Raw genomic sequence first — 24147 nt, 5'->3', positions numbered from 1 at the left:
TTCCACCACATCCCAAAGATGCTCTATTGGGTTGAGATCTGGTGACTGTGTGGCCATTTTAGTACAGTGAACTCTTGTCCTGTTCAAGAAACCAATTTGAAATGATTCGAGCTTTGTGACATGGTGCATTATCCTGCTGGAAGTAGCCATCAGAGGATGGGACATGGTGGCCATAAAGGGATGGACACGGTCAGAAACAATGCTCAGGTAGGCCGTGGCATTTAAACGATGCCCAATTGGCACTAAGGGGCCTAAAGTGTGCCAAGAAAACATCCCCCACACCATACCCCACCACCACCAGCCTGCACAGTGGTAACAGGCATGATGGATCCATGTTGTCATTCTGTTTACGCCAAATTCTGACTCTACCATCTGAATGTCTCAACAGAAATCGAGACTCATCAGACCAGGCAACATTTTTCCAGTCTTCAACTGTCCAATTTTGGTGAGCTCTTGCAAATTGTAGCCTCTTTTTCCTATTTTTAGTGGATATGAGTGGTACCCTGGGGTCTTCTGCTGTTGTAGCCCATCCGCCTCAAGGTTGTGCGTGTTGTGGCTTCACAATGCTTTGCTGCATACCTCGGTTGTAACGAGTGGTTATTTCAGTCAAAGTTGCTCTTCTATCAGCTTGAATCAGTCGGCCATCTCCTCTGACCTCTAGCATCAACAAGGCATTTTCGCCACCACGGACTGCCGCATACTGGATGTTTTTCCCTTTTCACACCATTCTTTTGTAAACCCTAGAAACGGCCCTCTGGCACCAACAACCATGCCACGCTCAAAATTGCTAAATCGCCTTTCTTTCCCATTCTGACATTCAGTTTGGAGTTCAGGAGATTGTCTTGACCAGGACCACACCCCTAAATGCGCTGAAGCAACTGCCATGTGATGGTTGATTAGATAATTGCATTAATGAGAAATTGAACAGGTGTTCCTAAAATCCTTTAGGTGAGTGTATGTTGACTAATATTCATTTTGTTGCTTTGCATGTTTTCATGTGCACAATGTCTTCCTTGCCATTTTCAGCCACAGCCGTTTAGCAAAGTTTGATGCTATTCTGATGCTTTTGATTGGTTCTCATGTTTAAATTGGCAGTGCCACCTGTCAGTGTGCCAGTTTAATTTCCCCTCAAGTTGTCATTTGAAAATGGTTAACAGTTAAAAAACATTCATTAGAAATTTAGAAAAGTAATCAGAAAGTAATTAAATGTAATAAGTTACATTACTTTGACAAAGTAATTGAAATAGTTATACTACTATACATTTTAAATAGGGTAATCTATAACATTTCTAAAATAACCTCCCAACACTGCTAATTTAAACCAGCTAAAACACAAATCACAATATTTCACATGATTTGCAGTAATGTTTTCCTGTCCAATAGGATGAAAGCCAACTCTGTGTCTGTTTTGAAAACAAAGAGGTGGTCTTGCCGTGACTCAAGCGCTTTTCCAATGTTGACCGTGTTGTTGCCTGACATCAATCTGATTCTTGTTTGGCCAGAGGGGCTTCAGCAAATAAAACTTTTTTGTTGTTTTTGTATCTTTACATGGAGTTTGGGTCGGAGTCTGTGTTATGCTGGGAGCCGGTCTTTTTGATGTTAGGAAACTCTATTTCGTCAGCTGTGGTGTTCAGGAGAATCGGTATGCAAGACGCTTGGGAAAACACGTGAATGTCACAGCCTACGTAAGCCAATGGATTTTGCGGAAAACCCTTTCTTCCTATAGCATAGAGGCTGTCACAAGCAACAGAAAAAGCTAGCGAATGGTTCATTATTATGTATGGTTACAACCCATTAACAAAAAAAGTGATTCATTTCATTTAAAATATTGCCCCTTTAAGTTAGATGTGAAAATATTCTGGCTCTACACACTATCACTGACTCTCTGATGCCCGACCTCCCTCTCGCTCCTCCCTCGGCTTGACACGTCTCCTGTTCCTGTCTTAACCTGCCCTGTCTTCACTGTCCCCGGAGTCAGAGTCCTGGTCAGAGCCGCTGTAAATCACCTCTGTACTGTATTCTCTGTTGTCAAACTGGCCTCTGTCGGTCACAGAGGTTGTGTTTAGTCCCAGGCCGGCTCCGATCACTGGGAGGCTGCTGTGCCTGGTTCTGCTGCCACTCGTCTTCCTCTGGTTCTGGTAAGTTAGCTGCATGGCTAGCAGCAGTTATGAACTGATAGGCGACACGCTGCCCTCTGTTTTTTTGCAGGTGGAGAAAAATCTCTATACACATTGCATGTCTCTCTACAGACTGAAGTTTTAGAACAGTGAGGCATCATGGGCACATTTCAGATTATGATGAAACACTGAGAAAGAGTGTGTGTGTTAATTATACTGACTGTTGCACAGGTGAGGGGAGGGCAGCGTTCACTATGACAATGTACGTCTCCAGACACACACGTACAGCTGGTGCACTCATCTACCTCCCACTGTTCGTTACAGCGAAACGCTGTTCCCTGGTACATACACGACACTCCTGAGTCTACAACACATGCAAAGACACACAAACAGGAACCATGTTAAAACTTTGAAAAAACACGACCATGGATACTCACTATATTGGCTGGCTGGGATACCTTGGCATTCATAGCAGCATTTCCCTGGAATCTTCACTTGTTTCTGGCCATTAGGACAAACCACAGGTAAACACTCTTCAATGCTGCACTCAATATAGCCCAACTAAAGATGAAACACAGAACAAACAGATTTCTTTAGAAACAGATGGTCTGAATAGACGCGAGACCTTTCAACAACCTCAGGTGAAGTGTTGGAAAGTTAATTTGCTCATGTACTGTACTCAAGTACAATTTTGAGGTATTACTTGAGTATTTCCATTTAATGCTAGTTTATACTTCGACTTCAGAGAGATGTTTGCACATTTTAGATCATAATACCCAGTACCGTATATTAATACATCAATAACAATGATCTAATATAACTCTGGCAGGGGCCATTCTGCATAATGAGTACTTTTACTTTTGATACTACATTTTGTTGCTAATACTTCTATACATTAACTTATTGTAGTTCTGTGACTCTTGTATGGCAGCTTTGCGTGATTCAAAGTAAAAAAAAAAAGACTTTTCTCTTGTCTCATTCTAGCTCTCCATGTAGGCCTTCATTTCAGCCTCTGTCTGAAACAAGCTGTAGATGCTCCTGTCTCTTTAAGGCCTCTCCTCCCAAAGCCCACTGTCTTCTGATTGGCCAAGACCAAAAGCATGTTACCAGGCTGTTGTTGTTGCTAAACGGTACAGACAGAATGAGCGTTGCTGTGCCGTTGCTGTGCAGAGCAAATGACCATATATGGAACACCGGCTCCGTCCAGCTCCGTATGTCGTAGAACGGAGCCATTGGTAGAAACAGCAGTTCAAAACACAGCGTTCAGAACAGGAGGAAATCTGATGTTTTTGTTCACAGGGATTTCTTTTAAATACTTTAATCTCATTATTTGAAGCCTTGGCCATGTTTAACATGAACATCCAACATTGTAACATTGTAGATAAGTCATAAAATGTGGAAAAGCATAATATGTCTCCTTTAAACGTTCAGTGTATAAGTTTTAGTGACATCTAAAAGCGAGGGTTGCGATTAGCAACCAACTGCTCACTGTGCATTCACATGTTCCTCAGATGGTCCCATTTCCCGAGTTGTATAGTCATCCTTCTGACTTTGATGTGTTCATGTGCTCTCAAGTCGGAATGTGGAATCAATATGGACGCTACTACAAAGATGTGTTGGATTAGCATTATCAGAGCAATCTGATTTCTAAATCAACAACAAAAAGGCTGTGAAAATTGTCAACATATGGTCCTTTTTTAATGTCTTTATATAACAAAGACTACCCCAGGCAAATTTTTTATTATTTGTATACTGTTCTGTAACTTCTTTATGTCCTAAATAATAGGTTTGGTCCTCCATTTGTCCAAATTTCACTTCTCTTCTTACTTCTAATAAACCAAATACTACACCTAATGCTACTTCTTCTTCTTCTTGTACGTATTCAATGTAGTGACAAAACGCACTCTGTAGAGCTGTTTAACTGTTTGGGCAACTGTAGAAACATGGTGGCGCAACATGGCAACTTCCGTGTAAGGGGACCCACGGTGTATGTAGATAGAAATGGCTCATGCTGAGATAATAAAAACATAACAGATCAATATTTAAGGTCTTTATACACCACTGAAAACATAGTTATGTTATTATAATGCATTTCTGTCTATGATCCTTCTAAATATTACACACTGGACCTTTACTTAAGTAAGTACAATTTTGATCTTGTTGTGTTTTTATAGTGTGTTATTGCTTCTTTGACTTAAGTAAATTATTTGAATACTTCTTCCACCACTCCTTTGGTCTAGTTTAGGAAATCTATTGTCTAATATTAGATAAGGCCTTTAATTAGGTGTAATATGGATTATGACGTGTTCACTTAAGTGCACAAACTCTGTGTAATCTTGTTTTCTTCAGCATATGCACATCACCAGAATCAAGTCCTTCCTATTTGCCGACCTTGTTTAGAGCTTTGTACTGTCCAACTCTGTTTGTGATACCCTGACAAACGATGAGCTGGAACACTGTGGCCACACCCATCTTTTAGTGTCTTCTTTTAAATCACTCCTCAAAACTCTTTTTCAAACTTGTTTTCAGCTTGTTTTTTACATTGTCGTTTTCCCTGCGTTAACATTTGATCTACCATGTCATCTTGTAATGTAATTTTTGAAAAGTGGTTTGTAAATGTCGTTATCATTAGTTGAAACATTGCATGAGCAGTGTATTTCTTTAAGACTCACCTTGCAGGTACATCTGACGCAGTCGTCATCGCTGTCTGTCCAGCTGCTGCCGTTGGCCACACGTCTGTTCTGGCCCTCAATCACACAATCTGTATGAAACACAGGTGAATCACCGCAATCATGGACGTTTTAATTAGACTTACTTAAAATTTAAAGGCACAGAACAGACAAATAGGAAGAAAGATGGCGTTATCTCACCTTTACACACAGGGCAGCATGAGTCCGGAGGGGTGAACTGTTCGTTTTGAGGGCAAGTGAGCGGGAGGCAGTTGTGGTGTAAGCAGGTCCATGTCAGGTCCTAAATCACAGACACTGTATCACTGTACTGCACAGAATCACATGGTATGCTGTAGGGATGCACTGATCCGATATTGACTTAAATTCAGTTATGAGCGTACCACGCAATGTGTCAGCAGTGTGCTGGTAGACCCGAACATTTACTAGGATAGCATTTTTGTGCTCTTCAGCAAGCGAGCAATGTAACTTCTTTGAAAAAAGCTAGCTCAGTATTCTCAGTATGGATATCATGCTAAATGCATGATATCCATACTGAGAATACTGAGCTAGCTTTTGTATGGCAGAGGCTGCGAAAAGACCGAAGAAGACATTGGAAGAAGTGAGGAAGAGGAAAGAGAGAGTGATGGAGCGAGAGACCGGACAAGAGTAAATATCAAACTGGCTTTTACTCATTGGCGTAACAGGACAGATGCAGAGCTGGCCTTCTTTCTGATGGACTAGTAAGTAATAACTTATTAGCTGGCTTGCTGTGTCTTGTGTTGTTGTGCTTGCTTGATGCTTGCCTGTGTTAGCAGACTTGAACTAAATCAGCCACAGAGGTTCAGCTGCTCGCTATAAATCTCTGGTTGGTTACAAGATAACTTGGACATCAGTAATGTCACTGTAGGTGCTCTTGTGTCGTTTTCTGTCTAGCTTTGTTGGCTAGCTTGCCACCCAAATTTCAAATTTAAGCAACATTATGCAGCTGCGGGGTGAGAGCGGCGGGGGTATGGAGACAGGGCTAGATCGGGGAAAGAGACCGAAGAGGACATTGATGGAGGAAGCTAAGAAGTGAAAAAAAGAGTGTTCAAGATGTTGGTGAGAGCTTTGTGAAATAAAAGGTTGTAAGATGGACGCTGAGCTGGTTTTCTTTCTGTGTACACAGTTAGACTAGTAAGTAATATTGCTATGTCCTATGTTGTCGCACTTGCCTGATGTTTGGTTGTGTTAGCAAAGTTGTCAAGTCGCTAGTTTTTTAACGTAATGTAATCATAACAAATGCACATGTACAGTTGTCCTTATTTACAACAGCGGTGAATTACACTCTGACACGGTAGAAGCACCAAATTGCACCTAATCTTACAAAATGTTGCCTTACACATGATGAATAATTTCCATTGACTTCCCTACAGTAAGGAATACAGCTAATTAATTTTACACTGGTATCGAATTGGTATCGGCATCGGCTGATACCATAAGCCCAGGCATCAGTATCACATTGAGACTGAAAAAGTCAAATCATTGCATCCCTAGTATGTTGACTGTAGTTTGATCAGTGCCACTGAGATGGCAAAATATTAATATTCTTTAGGATTTGTGACAGATTACTTTAGTTCTACTGTGTTCTGTTGTTTCCACTATAGGCTATAATAAACTGTGTCAGTGTCTGTGTCTTCCTTAGCTGCAGATTGAGTTCAGAAAAAGTAATAGATCACAACAAAGTACAAGAAACGTGTAATCGCGGTGGTACCTTGCACTGGCAGGTAAAACAGGGGTCATCTGTCGCCAAGACCTCGTTGCCAATTAGTGCAGCGGTGCAGTTACTGAGAGGCTCTAAACACACACATACACACAAATGTTACTGAACTCCGTGACAGTGCAGAGATAATACACAGTGTAACACAAAATGCAGTTTAGTACTGACGTGCACAGACAGGACAGCAGGAGTCTGGTCCAGAGAACAAGATGTTGCTCTTAGGACAGTCGACCAGACTTGGACACTGCTTTCGGTAACACTTTAGGTGTTGCTGTCCGTCCGGCATTACCTGGAATACACACAGGTTGGATTACAATTACTACTATTACTTATACTACCACCACTAACTCTGCATCTTCCATATCTACTGCTTTTACCTCTGTTGTTATATAGAGCTTATATAATTCATCTATAAATTGAATGATAGAAGATTAATCAGTGACAATTTTGACAATGTATTACCGTAAAACTTTGAATAATAGCCCGGGCTTTTATTTGCTAAAATCAGACTCTGAATTGACCCTGCCTATATTTGGGACAGGCGTCCATATGGCACAGGCCTTTAATTCATTTTTCACAAAATTGAAACTACTATGAAACAGTTTATTTATTTCAAACAGAATAATACTTGTATAAAAATGATCAGATAATATCAAATACACGTCATTCATTTGATCTGGCTCTGACAGACAGCTTATGCGCTTTAATTTTGAAGTAACATCACGACAACAACAAGGTGCGGGATGAGAGAAGTTAGCAGACAGAGAGCAATGGACTTCACATGACAGGATTCACAACTTGGATTAATTTTTATGAAAAGCTGTTTAGATTATTTTGATGGGTGAACCATTAGACTAAAGGAAATAATCAAGGAAGGACACATTCGGGCTTAACGAGCGCTTCAAAGGTAACAGTAGTCATCACTTTTTTTCCCTTTCCTCTCTTGTACCAGGCAGGTTACACCGGTAAATCTATAAGAATTAGACTTTGGGGCTTGTTGTTTCCCTTAAATGAACTGAACTATTGAATTGTGGAGAATCTAACCGATCTAACGATGTGCAGCATGTTGATATGGACATATTGACCATATGTGTAAACATTAATATTTGTATTAACGATCTAAGCATCTTAGAAGCAGCTAAAGCAGGCGACCCCGCGGGGTTTAAGAGGTTTTATACATCCAAAGAACTTCTATAAAAACTAGACCAGGCGTTAAATTGAGGCCGGTGTTTATTTGTCAAAATGTGTTCCCACACCAGGCCAGTAAACAGGATAGGCCGCTATTTGGGACTCGGCTATTAACTTGTGATGGCCATTTCCCCCTATTTTCTGATGTTTGACTAAAAGATGAATCAATTAATCTGAAAAAAAAAAAATCAATATAATCACTAAGCTTTCCAGTATGTGTTGTACCTCACAACTGCAGATCTGACATGGGTCATCGGCTGGATGGAAACTGTCACCGGGACCATACACTCTGCCCTCAAATACACAATCTACTCAGAAACAATGATATAAGATTATCAAGCACCAAAAAGGCTGGGGAACAATTCTTTATGTGAAATATGCAGTTAATGTGCATTACATCCTTATTTGCTCACCAGCACACACAGGGCAGCACTCCCCGGGCACACTGATGAAGTTGCTGCAGGGAGATAGGCAGCGTACTTCAGAGCAGGTGGTCACCCCGGCCACACACATACAGTTCATACAGGGAGTGGAGTCTGCAAACCAGCTGCTGCCCTCAGTATGCTCCTCTTCGCCATACATACAACCTGAGGAGCAAAATTTAAATCACTGATAAAATTATTTCCTCCAGTGATGTTAATTTTCAGTCATCTGTTTACCTCTACAGCGAGGACAGCAGGCTCCTGGATCAGTCACCTGATGCATGCAAGACAGCTTGGGACACTCAGGAGATGCACACTGCACCTCACCTGCCTGTAGGACTCAAATAGATTAGCGCTTACACACAAGGAGGGGTGCAAATATGGAGGGAAAAGACAGAGATGGAGGAGTCAGACCTGGCAAGTGCAGGTGGAGCAGCGGTCTGAACTCAGGGTCCATGTCTGCCTGTCATTGAACTCCTGTCCATCCAGCACACACTGAGATCACAGACAAAGATAGAGATATGGAAAAAAGTGAGGACATTGGGTTGTTTTCACCCGTAATGTAATGAGGAAGTTACATTTTATCATCCTGTATATCATGAATTATTCCTCTTAAAAACCTGCTGCAGAATCATTATAATAGAGTCAGAATCAGATTCTGAATCAGATTCTGATTACTAAAAGAATATCAGACATTAGACACCTCAGAATGACAAAAAAAACATCTCCAATAAAAATTGTGATGTGCAAAATTATAGTTCTTGCTTTTATTGCAGAGACTGAGTTAGTTAGGAATAAATATTGAGGCCACAAATTTGCATCAGTAATATCTGAATTAAACGTATTGCTTAAATCGGTAGACACACTTACATTCCCTTCACACAAACAGTTCGCTAAGTACCTGTGCACTCAGGGCAGCACTGTCCTGGCTTGGTAACTGGTTCAACACAGGCTGTTGGTGGGCAGACCTGGGGCACGCAGGTGACAGTGCCTCTGACACAAGTGCAGCGCTGGCAAGGGTTGGAGGAGGGCGTGAAGGTGTGACTGTGAGATTGGACGACACCCTCATACAGACAGGAGTCACAGACGGGGCAGCAGGTAACTGAAGGGGCCGGATGGGAGCACTGGACTGGACAAGGTCTCTTCTGACAGTTCACCACCTCGTTCTGATCAGAGGAGGGGATGAAGAGACTTAAGTGGAAAGTGAAGGGCTGGAATGAATCGGACAGTTTGAATTTGGCTCATTAATTTCTTTTTCATTTAGTGAGAATTGTCAGACTGACCAGACAGGAGCACGAAGAGCAGGGATCAGAGGGCGAAGTGAAGGAGGACCCAGACTGATACTCTTTCCCCTGATGATGACAAACTCCCGTGCAGACAGGGCAGCACTTCCCAGGAGGGGTCACTGGATGCATACAGGCCACACTTGGACAAGACACATGTGTACACACCACACCACCATTCTATACACAGAAATCCACCCACACACACAAACACATTGAGGTCATCTTAATGTCTTCACAGATTCAGGGTAGTGGGATTGAAGGAATACTCCACCAAAGTACCACCTCAAACATGTTGGCCATCTTTTTATCACTGCTTAGCCATTTCATTTTTTACAAAACATTTTCTGATTAATATATTATCTCACAGGGACTTTGACGTGTTCTGTCCCTCAGCTCTAGCAACAGTGAGGTACTACTACTACCAGTTTGCTTGGGTTTCCGGTTAATTTTTAATCCTGATGGTTTTTCAGGATTAAATGCAAAAGTAAAATCTACAGTGGATACAAACTAACAATATAGTGTGTGATAGTACCAGGCAGGAGCAGAGCTGACAGGGGTCTGCAGGGTGTGGGAATCGTTCTCCATTCAAACAGTCTCGTCCATTAAAGTTGCATCCGTCACACACTCCACATGCACAGCCATCCATAGCTGGGTGAGGGCAAGCCACCGCAGGGCATCGTCGCTGTGCACACACCACCTCGCCTCTCTATGAAAAAAAAAAAGATAAGATGTACTGTAAGAGTGCAGCGAAGCAACGGCCCCAAACTAAATGCAGACCTTCTTTCTCTCACTGAGCATGTGCAGTCATGGCACCCTCCCCCCTCTCCTGGAAGGATCTGTCCGTCAACATAAGTCACACCTTGGAAGTGACAACCTGCACACAGAGTGAAACATCAATTATTTACATACTCCACATAAGATGAACTGTGATATGCTGTGAGCTGGTTACCATCACAGACAGGGCAGCCACATGCGTTAGTGACCGGGTGAGTGCAGACGGCTGGTGGACATGCCTTTTTCACACACCGTACTGAACCACTCTGTAAGAGAAAAACCTTCACATGATGTCTAAATTGATAAAACAGCAGGAATGTGAATGTGTGTGTGTATTGATGCTACCTGGCAGGTACATTCAGAGCAGAGGTTTCCTGGATCAGGGATCGACTGTCCGTTTGTGAGGACTGCGCTGTTATAGAAGCAGCCTAGAAAACAAAGCCAAGTTTATTTAGTCATCTTGTAAATAGGGGAATAATGAAGAAGTTTAAAATGAATTATCCTAAACTAGGAATGTGGTCAGAGGTTGATTTTGACTTTACATACGTTCACATTCTCCGCAGCATTGTCCGGCTGGCTTGTACGGGTGGCTGCATTCTCCATAACAGGGTATCTTAGTGCAGACGACCTCCCCTCCGTAACAGTAACATACGCCACAGGGGTCTTTGTCATCACCAAACTCTGTGCCGTCAGAATATTCTTTACCATGAAACATGCAGCCTGCAAGTAAAAAATTGGAGATTGTGATATTTTTTAGATGACAGTGGGAAGATTCTTCCTAATGGAAACTGATGACCTAAAGCTCTGTGAATCATCTTCAGTAACTGGGATTTTTTTCTGGATGTTGTTAGATTTTTTAATCACTCACCATCACAGGACATGCAGCACTGTCTCTGGACTGGGTGCTTACAGCTGGATGGTGGACAATGCTTCCTCTCACACCGGACAGAGCCCTCATGGCAATCACACACCGCACATGGGTCTGATGCGTCATCCCACGTATCCCCGTTAGCTCGCTCTCGACCCTCATACAGGCAGCCTGCAAGGGAAATGACACACATAGAAAAAAAGTGCAGTGTTATATGTGACAACTGCATCAAACTTGCTAAGATCTTTTGTTTCAACGGATAACATAATGTGCTTGTTCCAAATATAAAAACAGCTTTGTCCTTCAGTTACAGTAACTTGGCAGGAATTGTACCCTCGCAAGTCCGGCAGCACTCCTGGGTGATGGGGTGAGAACATGCGGCAAAGGTGCAGGGCTTGCGCTGACAGTGAACTGTCCCATTCGTGCAGGTGCATGATCTACAGCTGTCGGTCGGGTGGTAGAAACGCTCGGTGTGTCTGTAGTGTCGTTGTTCATATACACAGTCTGATGGAGGAGCTGTAGGAATATCAAGGGGAAGAAAAGTCAGCTGTGCGCCTCCACTATACAACTTCATATTCTGTGTTGTGTTTGGCCATGTGCCATCATCAGCCAAAAAACAAACCCAACAGCAGATTTCAGCCACAGGAGGATTACCCAGTCAATTAAATTAGGAGGTATAGCCTTTGTGTCGAAGCAAATCTGTCAGACTCTAAATCCTTCCTAGCAAACCATTAGAAACAGATGCTTTAAATATTCACATAGACCGTGTTGACAAACCAGCCAAATCACTGTGTCAAACTCCAGATGCTTTTAGAGCACCTGCAGGCACCTGTCTCTTTCACCTCATGCAGTGTCTTTGCCTCACGCCTCTCCCCCCGCGCCCCCCTGGGGAGGCCCGCACTCAGAGTTTGAGTACCACTGCTGTTGACATTTCTCACCCCTTTTCCCTCTTGTACATCCTTACCAGGACACTGTGGGCAGCAGTCTCTAGGCAGGACATTTGGGTTTGAGCAAGGCAGTGGTGGACACCTCTTCATTAGACACTGGACATTCCCATTCTGTCACAAATACAACACAGATTGAAATGAAAACCTGCTTCATGAAGACCACAAGTGATTAAAACAGCAGGGTTAGTCATGCTCATGCTCATTATTCTTACTATGCAGCTGCAGGTCCTGCATGTGTCAGTAGGATGTGGAAAATCCTGTCCATTGGGATACTCTTTCCCAGCATAGCTGCAGCCTAATAGAGGGATATTGTGCAATTGTGAGATTTTAATGTGTTATATTTTTGCGCTTTATTTTGTATTCTTAAATTTATATTCCCTCACCATTGCAGTTGGTCTGACAGCATGTTCCGGGTAAAGGCGCGTTACAGCGAGGGTGAGGACACTGGGCGTGGTGACAGTCAATCGTGCCGCTAACACACCTACACTCCTCACACACACTTTCAGGGTTTGGAAAAGTCTCTCCATTCACAAATATGTGGTTTTCAATGGAGCAGTCTGTGAAAGATGCAAACATAAAGTTTGTTACTGAATGACAATAAACGCAATCATGACAAGTAGGACTGAAATGATTCATCGATTAAATCAATTAATTCGATTACTAAAATGCATCGACGCAAATTCTTTGCATCTAGGCTTCTCTACCCTGGGAGCATTGTTTAATTAATTTAATTAATATAATTTTATAGCATACTGTTTCGCACGGACATTTATTACTGTCGCACATCGTGCCTACCTTTGTGAACACAACGTGATTTTGATGGCGCTGTTTGCAAAGTGGAGGAAGAGAGAGAAACTAGCAAGGGACGAAGAACAAAGTGTCCAAAGTATGGGAATATTTCAAGACAAAAGAAAACAACAACTCTGTAATGTTACAGTCCGTCCACCATAAAACAAAACTTATTTTGCATAACGTTACCGCAACAGGAAAGCACCCGATGTTCTGCCAGCGGACCACAGACAAGGTAACAGTAACAGCAACTTTAGAATTTAACTGAAATCATGATTAATTGTTGAGTTGAAGGCTAGCCAAAGTAAGCCGCAATCCTCAGCTGAAAATGTGAACATGTGCGTTTGTTGTTCTCCTGGTTGGGCCATGAGTTTGAGTTGTGACTTCACAGTCATGATATAACAGGGTGTCAAGGAGCTACACCTTAGTATAACTTGTATAGCACTCAGGTGATGTTTGTGTTGGTAAAGCAGTCTGATTGTTGGTCTGTTGATGTTGTTGGTCTGATGTTTGATGTATGGCACACTATGAATTTCCTAAAGGACTAATAAATATCTATCATATATCAACTTACACAGCTGATCCCGTTACCGGGGTGGGGGGCAACGCCGACAAGCAAAAATACCTCTTAATTGATGATTAGAAAAAAATCTATAGAAGCTTTCAGTACTAAAATCATTGTTAGCTGCAGCCCTAATGACAAGATCTGTTTGAGTACCTGGACATTTAGGGCAGCACTCTCCAGGTGGTGTGTATGAGTTGGAACAGTTGAGTGGAGGACAAGGTCTTCTCTCACACTCTACACTGCCATGCTGAGGAGAACAGAAAGCTGGATCAGCTGTTTTTAAAGCTGAATAGCACTGTGTAGTGTGTGTGTGTGTGTGTGTGAGAATGGACACGTACTCACCTGACAGGTACAGATGTGGCAAGGCTGGTCAGGGGTTGCAAACCTCTGGCCGTTGCTATAGATACGATGGTTATAAGTGCAGCTTTCACACACTGCACAACAGGAGCCTAATGAAACGAATGAGATGTACAGAGGTTACACAGTGATCTGCATGTAAACAAAGCTCAGACACCCACAGTCTTACCAGTGAGCTTGGTGGGATGCAGGCACTCGATGGGAGAGCAGAGTGTGAGTGTACACAAAGGGTGTCCATTCACACAGGTGCAGCTGGAGCAGGGACCCTCAGGGTGCCATTTGGAGCCTTCCTCATATTCTACACCATCCAACACACACGCTACAATGAGAAAAGAGGGGTTGTCATATATTCATTGATGAGTGGCCTCTGTGTGCATGTGTGTGTTTGTGAGTGCATTATTACCTTTGCAGATTGGACAGCAGAGATGTGGGTCTATAATGGGATTGGAGCACTTGACAGGAGGACAATTCTCTTCATGGCAAATGACATTCCCACTCTATAACAGATATGACAACATTATCACAAGTGTGTTTCAGTTTATAAGCGCATTCAGCACATCAGGCGATATTTTATAAGACATGAGACAGTCCCTTGTGAATGAAGCCTAATGCACATTTGCTCATTAAACTGAACATGTTTTGGACAACAATCCTCAAAGTTTCACCACTTTCTTCTTGAACTGTACGGACTTGCCTTACACCTGCACTGCAGGCAGGGTCCAATTCCAGCAGGGGTGAACACTTTTCCATCAGCGTACACCCTCCTGTCATACTCACATTCTGTGGGAACAAATACAAACTCTGATTATGTTTCCTTTAAATTGAAGAGTAAAGGTGGAATTGGACCGAAAACAAACTTGACAGACATGAGGAAATTGTATATTTTTGACCAGATTTAAAGGTATACTGACCATCGCATGTGGGACAACACTCTCCTTTGCGCTTAGCTGGGTGGCTGCAGCGCAATGTGGGACATGATGAATCCATACGCTCACAAGACACTTCACCTGCCTAACAGAAGGGATAAAATGTGTCGCTGATAAACCTATATATAGTATGTTTTATCTAATGTATACTGTCTACTATCTAGTGTCTATTGTCTGCGTTTGTTTTTAAATGTGAGGATGACTTGTCTATTGCAAGGACAATTTTACCGACAATTTAATAAACTGAACCTGAACCTAAACTAGAGCTTGTCCGATAAATCTGCCAGGCAGGTATTAGCTCATTGCAGATATATTGATATTGGTGTGAATGTTGGCCGATACATAACAAGAACTTGCAGGACTGAAATGCTAAACTAGGTTTGAGGTACTCAGTGTCTACATTACATAGTTTGTCCACCAGATGGCACTCATAAATTAATGTTTCACCTGTAAAAAGTCCCGCTCAGTATTGTATACTGGTCACAATTTTTTACACAAATAAATGTAAGGGGGCCATATCAACATTGTTTGTTTAAGTTAAGTCAAATTTAATCAACTTCTGAAAGTGAGAGAGGTTTTGACAGATTTGTATGATGTATTTTACTTATTTTACTTGGCTTATGTTGTGTTTTGAGAATTCTTGTTTTGTTGTTGTTGTTGTTTTTATAGTGTTCCAATGTACTTGTTCTGTATATTTCATAATTTTTAAGGTTTCAAAACATCTTGCTGAAGGACTGCTGTTAAAAATTAGCCAGTAGGCTAACACTGGCACATTTACAGTAATGTTAATGTGTGCTGTCCTTATAAATAAATAAATAGAAACCCCTGGGTCATGAAACCATCATGAGTCCAGTCACATGAATATCACATAACCAAAAACCTTTGCCAGACTATAACTCACAGAGCAGTGACATTGGAGGCAGGGGTCTCTCCTGGAGGGGAACCTCTGGCCATCGACATACACCTCGGACTCATATTCACACTCCTCACACCTACAAGTCACATATACACAACATAGACGTTTCAAACTTTCAGTTGTCTTGAAACCCTCCAAGGACAAGAATAAGGTGGACTGATGCAGGCTTGAAAGTGACATGGATGAGGTAAGGGAAGTTGTTTACCGTGGGCAACAGTCGCCAGCACGATGCACAGGGTTTTGACAATGCAAGGCATGACAGGGAAGGGGTAAACAAGCCACATTTCCATCCTGGAAGAGAAAGATATACTAAAGATAACCTTTAAAGTAAAAAGATTTCCAAATTTTTTTTTTTTTTTTTTAACACACAAATGAAATTTAGTGTTGAAAATGATGATAAATGACATACCACACATGTACACTCTAGACAACGGTCTCCAGTAGGGATCACAGCTCCGTTAGGGAAGTCGTGACCATTGACACCACAGCCTACAAGACACACACAAGCTCACGCTGTGTCTCAGCAGTTCACTCAAACAGCTACAGTGAATTAAAGAAACCTACCTTGACAAACCGGACAGCAGGTATTGGGTGGAGGAGCACCTGGGTTTTCACATGGGGTGTTACACTGCTCCCTCTCACAGTGGACACGGCCCTCCTGTTGAGAGGAAAGAACAAAATCAATGCAGATGAAGGTGATAGAAAGAGGGAAAGTTATATGGCCAGTCGTTATCAGACCCACCGAACAGTGACAGACGTCACAGGGATTCTCTGCTGGCCTCCACTCGGCTCTGTGATCATACTGGACACCAGAGTGGATACAGCCTGCAAACACATTTGACATTAGATGCAAGTAAAGAAGTTAAATGTGAATTCAACACCAGAACACATACCATGCATACACCTTCATGTATACCCAAAACAATCTTGCCTATCAGCTTGGATAAATTGACTAATATCACCCCTTAAACTCTGGAAGCACATTTGCACCCTCGGTTATCTGTGAGGTATTTTTGTGGTTAGTATTATATTATAAACTGTCCACACACTGTAGTAATATAGAGAAGTGTGGGTCTTGTGTAGTTGGCTATGTTCTTTTTAATTAGAGGGGTGTCAAATGAAGATTAACCTTTGATGATGAGCCCCTATATGCATCCTGTGCAGACATAATATTGATGTTATTGATGATTGGTCCATTGGACCTAAATGAAGTTTTTCAAGTAATTTACTAAGGCACATTTAATGTTTTGTTTGATATATCTTTCTCTAACAAAGATTGTTGCGTACAGATCTCTTTTCCTGTGTCCTTACCTCTGCATCGCTGGCAGCAGTCTCCAGGTACAGTCTCCTTCTGTGTGCAGTCCAGTGAAGGGCAGTTTAGGGGATGGCATTCCTGGTTACCCCCCTGTTGGCAATGAAAGGACACAGAGATGAGGGAAAATGATGAACAGAGAAGACCAAAGCAAAAGACTTTGTTAGTGTAGCTGTATGTCAAATACTCACCTTACACGTACATGTCAGGCAGCCATCTAGAGTGCCGTAGGACACGTTATGAACTGCACCATCCAGCTCACACTCTGAAGATAAAACAGAAGTTTAAGTGCATACACATTTTTGAGCTGGCTGATGCATATCCCACGTGATAATCCACATGTGAAAAGAGTATCCTGATAGTTTAAGCAAGAAAAGACGAATGTGGAAATAAATCTGACCATTACAGCTGGTCCCTCTCTGCGGAACAATGTAGATTTCCTTCACCTTTTCTCTAGTCTAGGTCACTGGGGAACATCTGGCTCTGCTCTGTCTCCAGTAATGACAAAACAGCATGGTTCTGATGTAATAAAGATGTGCTTGCTCTCACACACACTATGTTTTATGTGCCAAAACTATAACCAAGTAACCCCAGCCGTCCAGCTGTTCAAGACTACCACCGACAAGTCTATTAACATGGAAAGATATTTACTGGGGGATAAACAGGAAGAAAACAGGGTAGAAGTTTTGTGGAGGATATCCTACAGGACGGATCAGATCACAGCCCTAACAACTTCCCCCATTATGTGGCAGTCTATTCAGATAAAAAAAGAAAGCTGTTTACAGTAAAGCACATACCGAAAACTGGAGAGCAATGTGGCTCAATTTTTATCATCAAAGACTTTGAGGGAGCTCATCAAAAAGTGTTAGTCTTAGCTTGGACATTTCAGCAGATAATTACTTTAATGACAAGCCTCCAAAGGACAGAGACAATGTGTTGTGTGTGTGTATAAGAGAGGGCAATAATCACAGAGTGAGTTAGAAGCTTGTGAGGCTGCCTACTGTGCCAACAGCCAGCAGGCATTTCCTCTAGCAAGCCAAGCATGCATGAGATCAAAGTGTGTGTAGGAGTGTGTCTGCGAGGGTGAATCAACTGGGTGTCATTGGAGTCTTCTGGCCTACATGCAGAAACAATTAAGGGGAAGATGGATGAAAAGGCGGAGGCAGTGACACAGAGAGTAGTGAAGGGGGGTGAGAGAGGGGGCAGTAGGATGTTTGGTCACGTGTATTACATGTATGGCGAAAATGTGCACTATAAGCAGGACAGAACAAAGTTTACATAACTGTGAGAGTGGGGAGTAAACTTGGGAAGGGAGAGAAAAAGAGAGACAGAGTTCCTTAATGAAGACAGTCCAACATCAATTCCCACATTTGTTTCACTCCACTGTGACAGGCAGTTCTACAGTTACCTCAAATGCACCAACAGGGAAGCAGCTCACAACTATACTACCAAACAACAACAAGGTACTCTAAAACTTACAGTATGCTAGTAATACAAAAGTCACAGACAAAAACATGTAAACCTACTAGGATGGTGTTTTAAACCTGTATTAATTGATTTTTTTGCACACTTGGAGACAGAGCAACAAGCTGTGAACATAACATTGAAAAATTATAACCCTTATAGACTTGACATGGTGAACGTCTCAGCAAACAGCTGCCTATTTACACCACCAGCTGTCACAAGCTGCATTAGCATTCAATTAGTCGTGTTTCTGCCCATCTGAAGAATGTCCAAAATTCACTCTCTTGCTCTGTTTTCAGCCTCAATTCCTGAGGGAAAAATCTTTCTCTTTAGCAGTTCACCAGCCAGTGGCTAACTTTGTCTGTCCGCTGTTTGGAAGCATACGCAGTTTGTTATAGAGCTGTTTTGCTAAAAACAACTGCCTCCTGCTGCTGGAAACAGTGTTAGTGAGAGTGGTAAAAGTGAACCAAAACAGGAAAGTTTTTGATACTAAATACTAAGATGCTCCATAGAATGGAGGGGAACTGCAGAGCAGTGTGATAATTCTCTGTCGATTTGTTGCTACTATCAACACCCTTCACATTAAACTTTTTCATTTGATCCATCATTAATATAAAATTGTTGAAACAGGAACCACAAAGTTGTTGTAAAATTATAATAATAATGTTTTCAGCTCAAAGTTTTGTGAGATTGATATTAATAGTTTAAGATAGAAAATTGACCAATGACAGCCTAGCAAGTGGTGTGTTTGTCCAATCAGGTCTAGGTAGGGGTCATGGTTATGTCTATGGTAAGGAAGGCACTTGCCATAAATCAACTGTGCAACTTACTTTAAATGATGCCTTTCCCAAGTAAATGCCTACTATTAAACATCAAATTGTGGGCTGGCTTTGCAAGGCCATTGCCACTTTCTTCTTGTAATACTGATACCTGTGATCTGGTGTGATTGGAAGCCATACGTTACTCTTATTTTGACTAGCTGTCGTAACAGTATCATCACTTTGTGGCTTAATTTGTTCCATCCATTCATGCTCTAGTTGATCATTCAGAGCACTGCATTTGTCCGGATCAAAAGTCATCCAGTCCTGCCTGGCCCAGTGCTGGGGCAGGGAGGTGATTCGAGGGCAGGTACGGGTGATGCGGTTTAAAGCTTGGTCACTGGATGACATCAACTGTTGCTGCGTGTGGAAGAAGAACCACAGGTAGTGTGGCCCATTGAAAAACCAGTTGCACCTGTCCTTGTCGTAACCATCTGTTCGAAAGCCAAATGCATCCATCCCTATCAATGAAGTCCCGGTTAAAGCCATCTTTACCATAGCCCCACCTGTCCCAACCACTCCGGTCATAGCCATCACGATCATATCCATAGTGGTCAAAACCATTGCTATCAACGTCCCCAATCCAAAACTATTGTGGTGACGGTTGTGTTTGTCAAAACTATGATTCTGATATTTCAGTTGTGTGTGTGTGTTGGTAACTGTGTCATATTACAAGGTGCACCAATGGTTATGGGCGCATATACAATACACATCTGCTGTTGGGATGAAAACACATCATCGGGGGTAACATCAAAAGGCTTCATCTTCACATGCCTCCATTTGTCAGGGTAAAGGATGTTACCCTGACTGTCATTGTCTCTAGAAGTTTGACTTTTTGATCCATGCTGATGTTTCTCTTGCCACTGTGCCCACAGCTTGTCCATGAATGCCATGTGTGACAGGTATAAAGGATCATAAGCTGCCAAATGTGAAGCCATATGACCCTCTACCCAAAGCCGGAAGAGGCCAGAAAATGTCTGCAGAGACTGGGAGAACACTTGGAAGTCTGCCTGGTTAACAGTCCTCTGCAGGGTCACTGCATCTGGCAGCCACACCTAAAGTGATCAATGGTAGTCAGTTAGATAAACCTGGCACCAGTAATACAGCTCAAAATCCTGCAATGTATAGTACAGTATTAAAGTGAGTTGGGCTGTCAAAGGAATAAAATCTGTTTGACAAACCGAGGAGTTGAAACTCCGTCTGAGACAAGGGGACCAGTGGAAACGTGATGTCAAGCCCTGGAAAGGGTGATGTGGGATGCAGCCAGAACCAGGGTCACCATCTCCTCCAAACAATCCAGCCTGCCAGGCAGCTGAGAACTTCATTGACCCAGAGTCCACTGTCCACTCAAAAAATGAAAGTGCCAGTTTGCAAGATGAAATTGACTGCAGCTCTTGCTCCACTAATCGCAGGAAGTAGCAGTGCCAGGGGAGGAAGAAGGCGTGATCACCAGCCAGAGGGGAGAACTCAGCTCTCAGCAGTGCAAAGCCCTTCCACACAGCTAAATCCACATACAAACACACACAGAGACACAAATAAACCCATAATAAAGATACAAAAGGTATAGATTGAATTTCAAAAAGGTAAGAAACAAAATTTAGATTTACAGTCTGACCTGACTTGGAGTAGAGTTTCATGATAGCCCGTTGGTACAATCTCATCTCTCTTAGTGTGAGGTCTCTAATCTCTTTACGCCGGGTCAGGTGTCTGCATGCACAGTCAACTCTGCCACAACATTTGCATGTGCAGTCTTCACAGCTTTGCCTGAACCTTTCCCCGTATCCCCATAGCTTGCGTTGAAGGAAGCATCCACAGCATCCACCACATTTCATGTCAGAACACTTCACTCCAGGAGAGAAACTCATTACTTGTGCATCTCCAGCTTGATCCTTCATCAAAGCTTGGCACTGTGTTACAGTGAGGTAATCACAGGTAAAAGTGAAATCCGGATCCCTGCAGCAGTCTATCCTTGTTTGGTTTCCTTTAAGATCTTCCAGCTCAGTACAGTTAAAGTCCATGTTGCTATTCCACACTTCATCCTCCAAATTATCCTTGTTGTGTGGCCAGAGAGTCCTGTTCACAGAGGAGATGTTGTATTCCTGTTGAGTGTAACGCTGGTGGCCAATGGGCCACCCTGCCTTCGAGGCAGCACGCACCCAACATGCACTGGTCCCTACAGGCATTAAAGGAAGGGAAGTTGTTGTTGCTGTTTCCTGTGCAGTAGCGGAAGTCCTCACAGAGGCCAGAGGTAGGATTAAAGGCCCAGCAGCGTTGAAATGGCTGTACACCTTCACAGTTGTTCTCAGGTTTGGATACCCAACAGGCCTAGAAGTGGGGAGGGGGGACACATGGCCTCTTACCCAGCCTTAATCCCCACTGCATAACCCCTAGCCAGAACTGACAAAGGACAAAAGTAAAGCAAAGCACTACTATTGGACTCATCCAATGCAGCAGGCCAAGCAATGAGCTACAGCTAAACCATGAACAAATAGCAGACAATCACAAGCGTGATCTAACAACTAGATCAGTTACATTAAAGAAATAGTGTTACATTTTGAGAAGTCATTCACATCCCCGCTGAAAGTTAGATGAGAATATTGAAACCACTCTCATATCTGTCTATTAAACATGCCTGGAGACATTCAAGTTTGCTTAGCGCAAACACTGGAATGAGGGGGAAACAGCTAGCCTCACTCTGTCCATAAACATATCTGCCTGTCAGCACCTAGGAGATTGGTATCGATGTTCTTATAGAACGATTTCCCAAAATGTCTAACTTACTACTGTGGTAGCACCTTGCCTTGTAGCAAGGTATAATGGGAAGTACAAACAAAATGACTTAAAAGAAAATCCTAAAACTATAAGAAACTATAAGACAACTGCAGTAACAGAAGGGATTTCAAACCTTCATTTTCATTTGTGACTGTGACCCACCTCAAGCATTTGAAAAGTTCTGGTGACCTGCCGGGTAACCAAACATACAATAAGCACATCTTAAAAATTAACACAATTAAACACTTAAACTGTAGACAAAACTGGAAAAAGCACAGAAGGACACATGTTCAACATTTGCATGACCAAGACCATGACCATTCTAGCAGTGCTTTGATCTAAAAGCAAATAATAACATCAGCATGGTAACATGCTTACAATGGCAATGCTAACATGCTTATGTTTATGTATAATTTACCATTTTCTCCATCTCAGTTTAGCATGTTAGCATGCACACAAAGTACTGCTGAAGCTGATGTCATTAGTTTAGTTTAGTTTCTGTACACATTTTCATGGCAATCTATTCAATAGTTGAGATGTTTTGGATTGAAGGGGTGACCTCGAACAACTGACATTACTGTCCCAGGACATTACACACAGCATGGCTAAAAAACCCTGGAACTGATACACACATTTTCACAACATGGACGGAAAGGTCTGACACCAAACTTGTTGTTTTCTAACACTTTATATACTGTATCTACCCTACTCCTCTAATATTGGCAAAAAAATACCTGTCCCAGCTGTCTGTGACACACTGGTCCCTTGGTGTTGGGAGGACAGGAGCAGTAAAACCCAGCGGGGTCAGAGATGAAAAATACGCCTCTGTTTTGACAGGGGTTAGACAGACAAGGTTCTGGGAGAGGTATGTCCATCTGCAAACTACTTACTTAACACCAGTTCAATGTGTGTTAGTGTTTGTTGAACGTGCACCAAAATCATAGGTAGGTACTTTATTGTGTGTTGTTGTAGGTGTGTGACAAAGATAAACAGAGAAAGCAAATGAGGGCAAGAATGAGGAAGAAAAAGATAACTGTCAAAACCTGAGTCGTTATTACCTTTGATGTTTGGTTGGCATGCAACCTTTCCAGATGTGCACGTACACACAATGTTGGGGTCAGTCTGCCAGCGCTGGCCATTCTCCACTTCACGCCCCTCCCACACACATCGCTGCCTCACACACTCACATCCCTCCAGGTACTGTACACGTGACTGTAGGTCTGCATTCTGTAGAAAAAAATAACGCCATGTCACATCACTTTATATCACTTGACTTAAGTATTGACTTATTCTAAGTGCAATACTTTCCTGAGTTTTGACCATGTCCACCATACGTGCCAGTTCCTCCAGCCTCTTCTCCAGGTTTGTCAGCTTGTCATCTTTTTGTGCCTGAGAAACAGACTTTACCCCTTGAGGAGATCCTGGGGCCCCCAGCACCACACCTCTCTGCAGCTGGTCACTCTGGACGTCCTGGAGATAATGGTTGGTTTGGTCCAATGGCCTGTGGCTTGTATGTTTCCTGGGGGGTGCATCCTGCTGGAACATTCGACTGCTGTCAGTCTGAGAATCTGAGCCATGGGAGTCTGTGTACTGAGATGGATGCAGATCATCTGGAAAGAAAAAGCAGAAATTAGTGCGAGAAGAGGGTGCTTAATAATTCTTGAATGATTAAAAGAGCAAATTTGGAGCCTAAACAAACATCCTGGTAACATACTGTCAAAATGAAGGCCCACACTGAGGAATAATAAACAAACTGACTGGGGGACTTTCTGCCTGAGGGTCAAAAGATATGATCTTATGCACATCAACTACGGTGGTCCCCCTACTGAGTTTTAACTCACTGTGAGAACAAGAGGAGTATCTCACTTTTCAGTGAGATACTCATTTCAGACAGTTTTATTAATATTTATTAATAAAGTTTATCCGTTATTTATTATGTTCATGACAAGAAACTCTTCACTGACAAGAAATCACTGAAAAATTATTTTCATGTCTCCCAGTGCAAGAGAACTCAAAATATAATAAATGATCCGGGTCAGTAATGAAGAGAAAGAATGGAGCAAAAGGAAATGAGAAGGGAATGACACTGCATCCTCTGGCCCCCACAGCATGCTGTTACTGATTTATTGATGCATACACATACTGTATATAGTATCCAGAAGAAAAGGAAATCAATCACTGGAGACAGTGAGACCGAAAAT

The 24147-nt window shown here is 42.4% G+C and overlaps 1 protein-coding gene across 1 annotated transcript; it reads right to left on the bottom strand.

The window, feature by feature from the left end:
• Positions 1-1950: 1950 nt before the first annotated feature.
• Positions 1951-23658, bottom strand: LOC119893811 (kielin/chordin-like protein). The gene is given in 38 exon segments (XM_038706159.1): positions 1951-2481; positions 2576-2678; positions 4790-4878; positions 4988-5087; positions 6537-6619; positions 6711-6831; positions 7956-8038; positions 8144-8317; positions 8390-8483; positions 8567-8647; positions 9040-9318; positions 9436-9615; positions 9971-10144; positions 10230-10312; positions 10388-10478; positions 10558-10640; positions 10759-10932; positions 11081-11251; positions 11414-11596; positions 12045-12138; positions 12240-12322; positions 12411-12584; positions 13535-13628; positions 13724-13830; positions 13908-14057; positions 14142-14235; positions 14433-14518; positions 14650-14749; positions 15566-15656; positions 15786-15871; positions 15990-16069; positions 16145-16238; positions 16323-16405; positions 16892-16985; positions 17084-17157; positions 23005-23173; positions 23255-23556; positions 23646-23658. Coding segments are annotated over 38 exon segments (4608 nt in total). The 3' UTR covers positions 1951-2287.
• Between the last annotated feature and the right edge of the window lie 489 nt (positions 23659-24147).

The sequence above is a fragment of the Micropterus salmoides genome, unplaced genomic scaffold, assembly GCF_014851395.1.
Source record: "Micropterus salmoides isolate LMB-PRFRI ecotype aquatic unplaced genomic scaffold, ASM1485139v1 Ms_hic_scaffold_8, whole genome shotgun sequence".
Classification (NCBI taxonomy): domain Eukaryota; kingdom Metazoa; phylum Chordata; class Actinopteri; order Centrarchiformes; family Centrarchidae; genus Micropterus; species Micropterus salmoides.
This window is presented reverse-complemented; position numbering and strand designations above follow the sequence as displayed.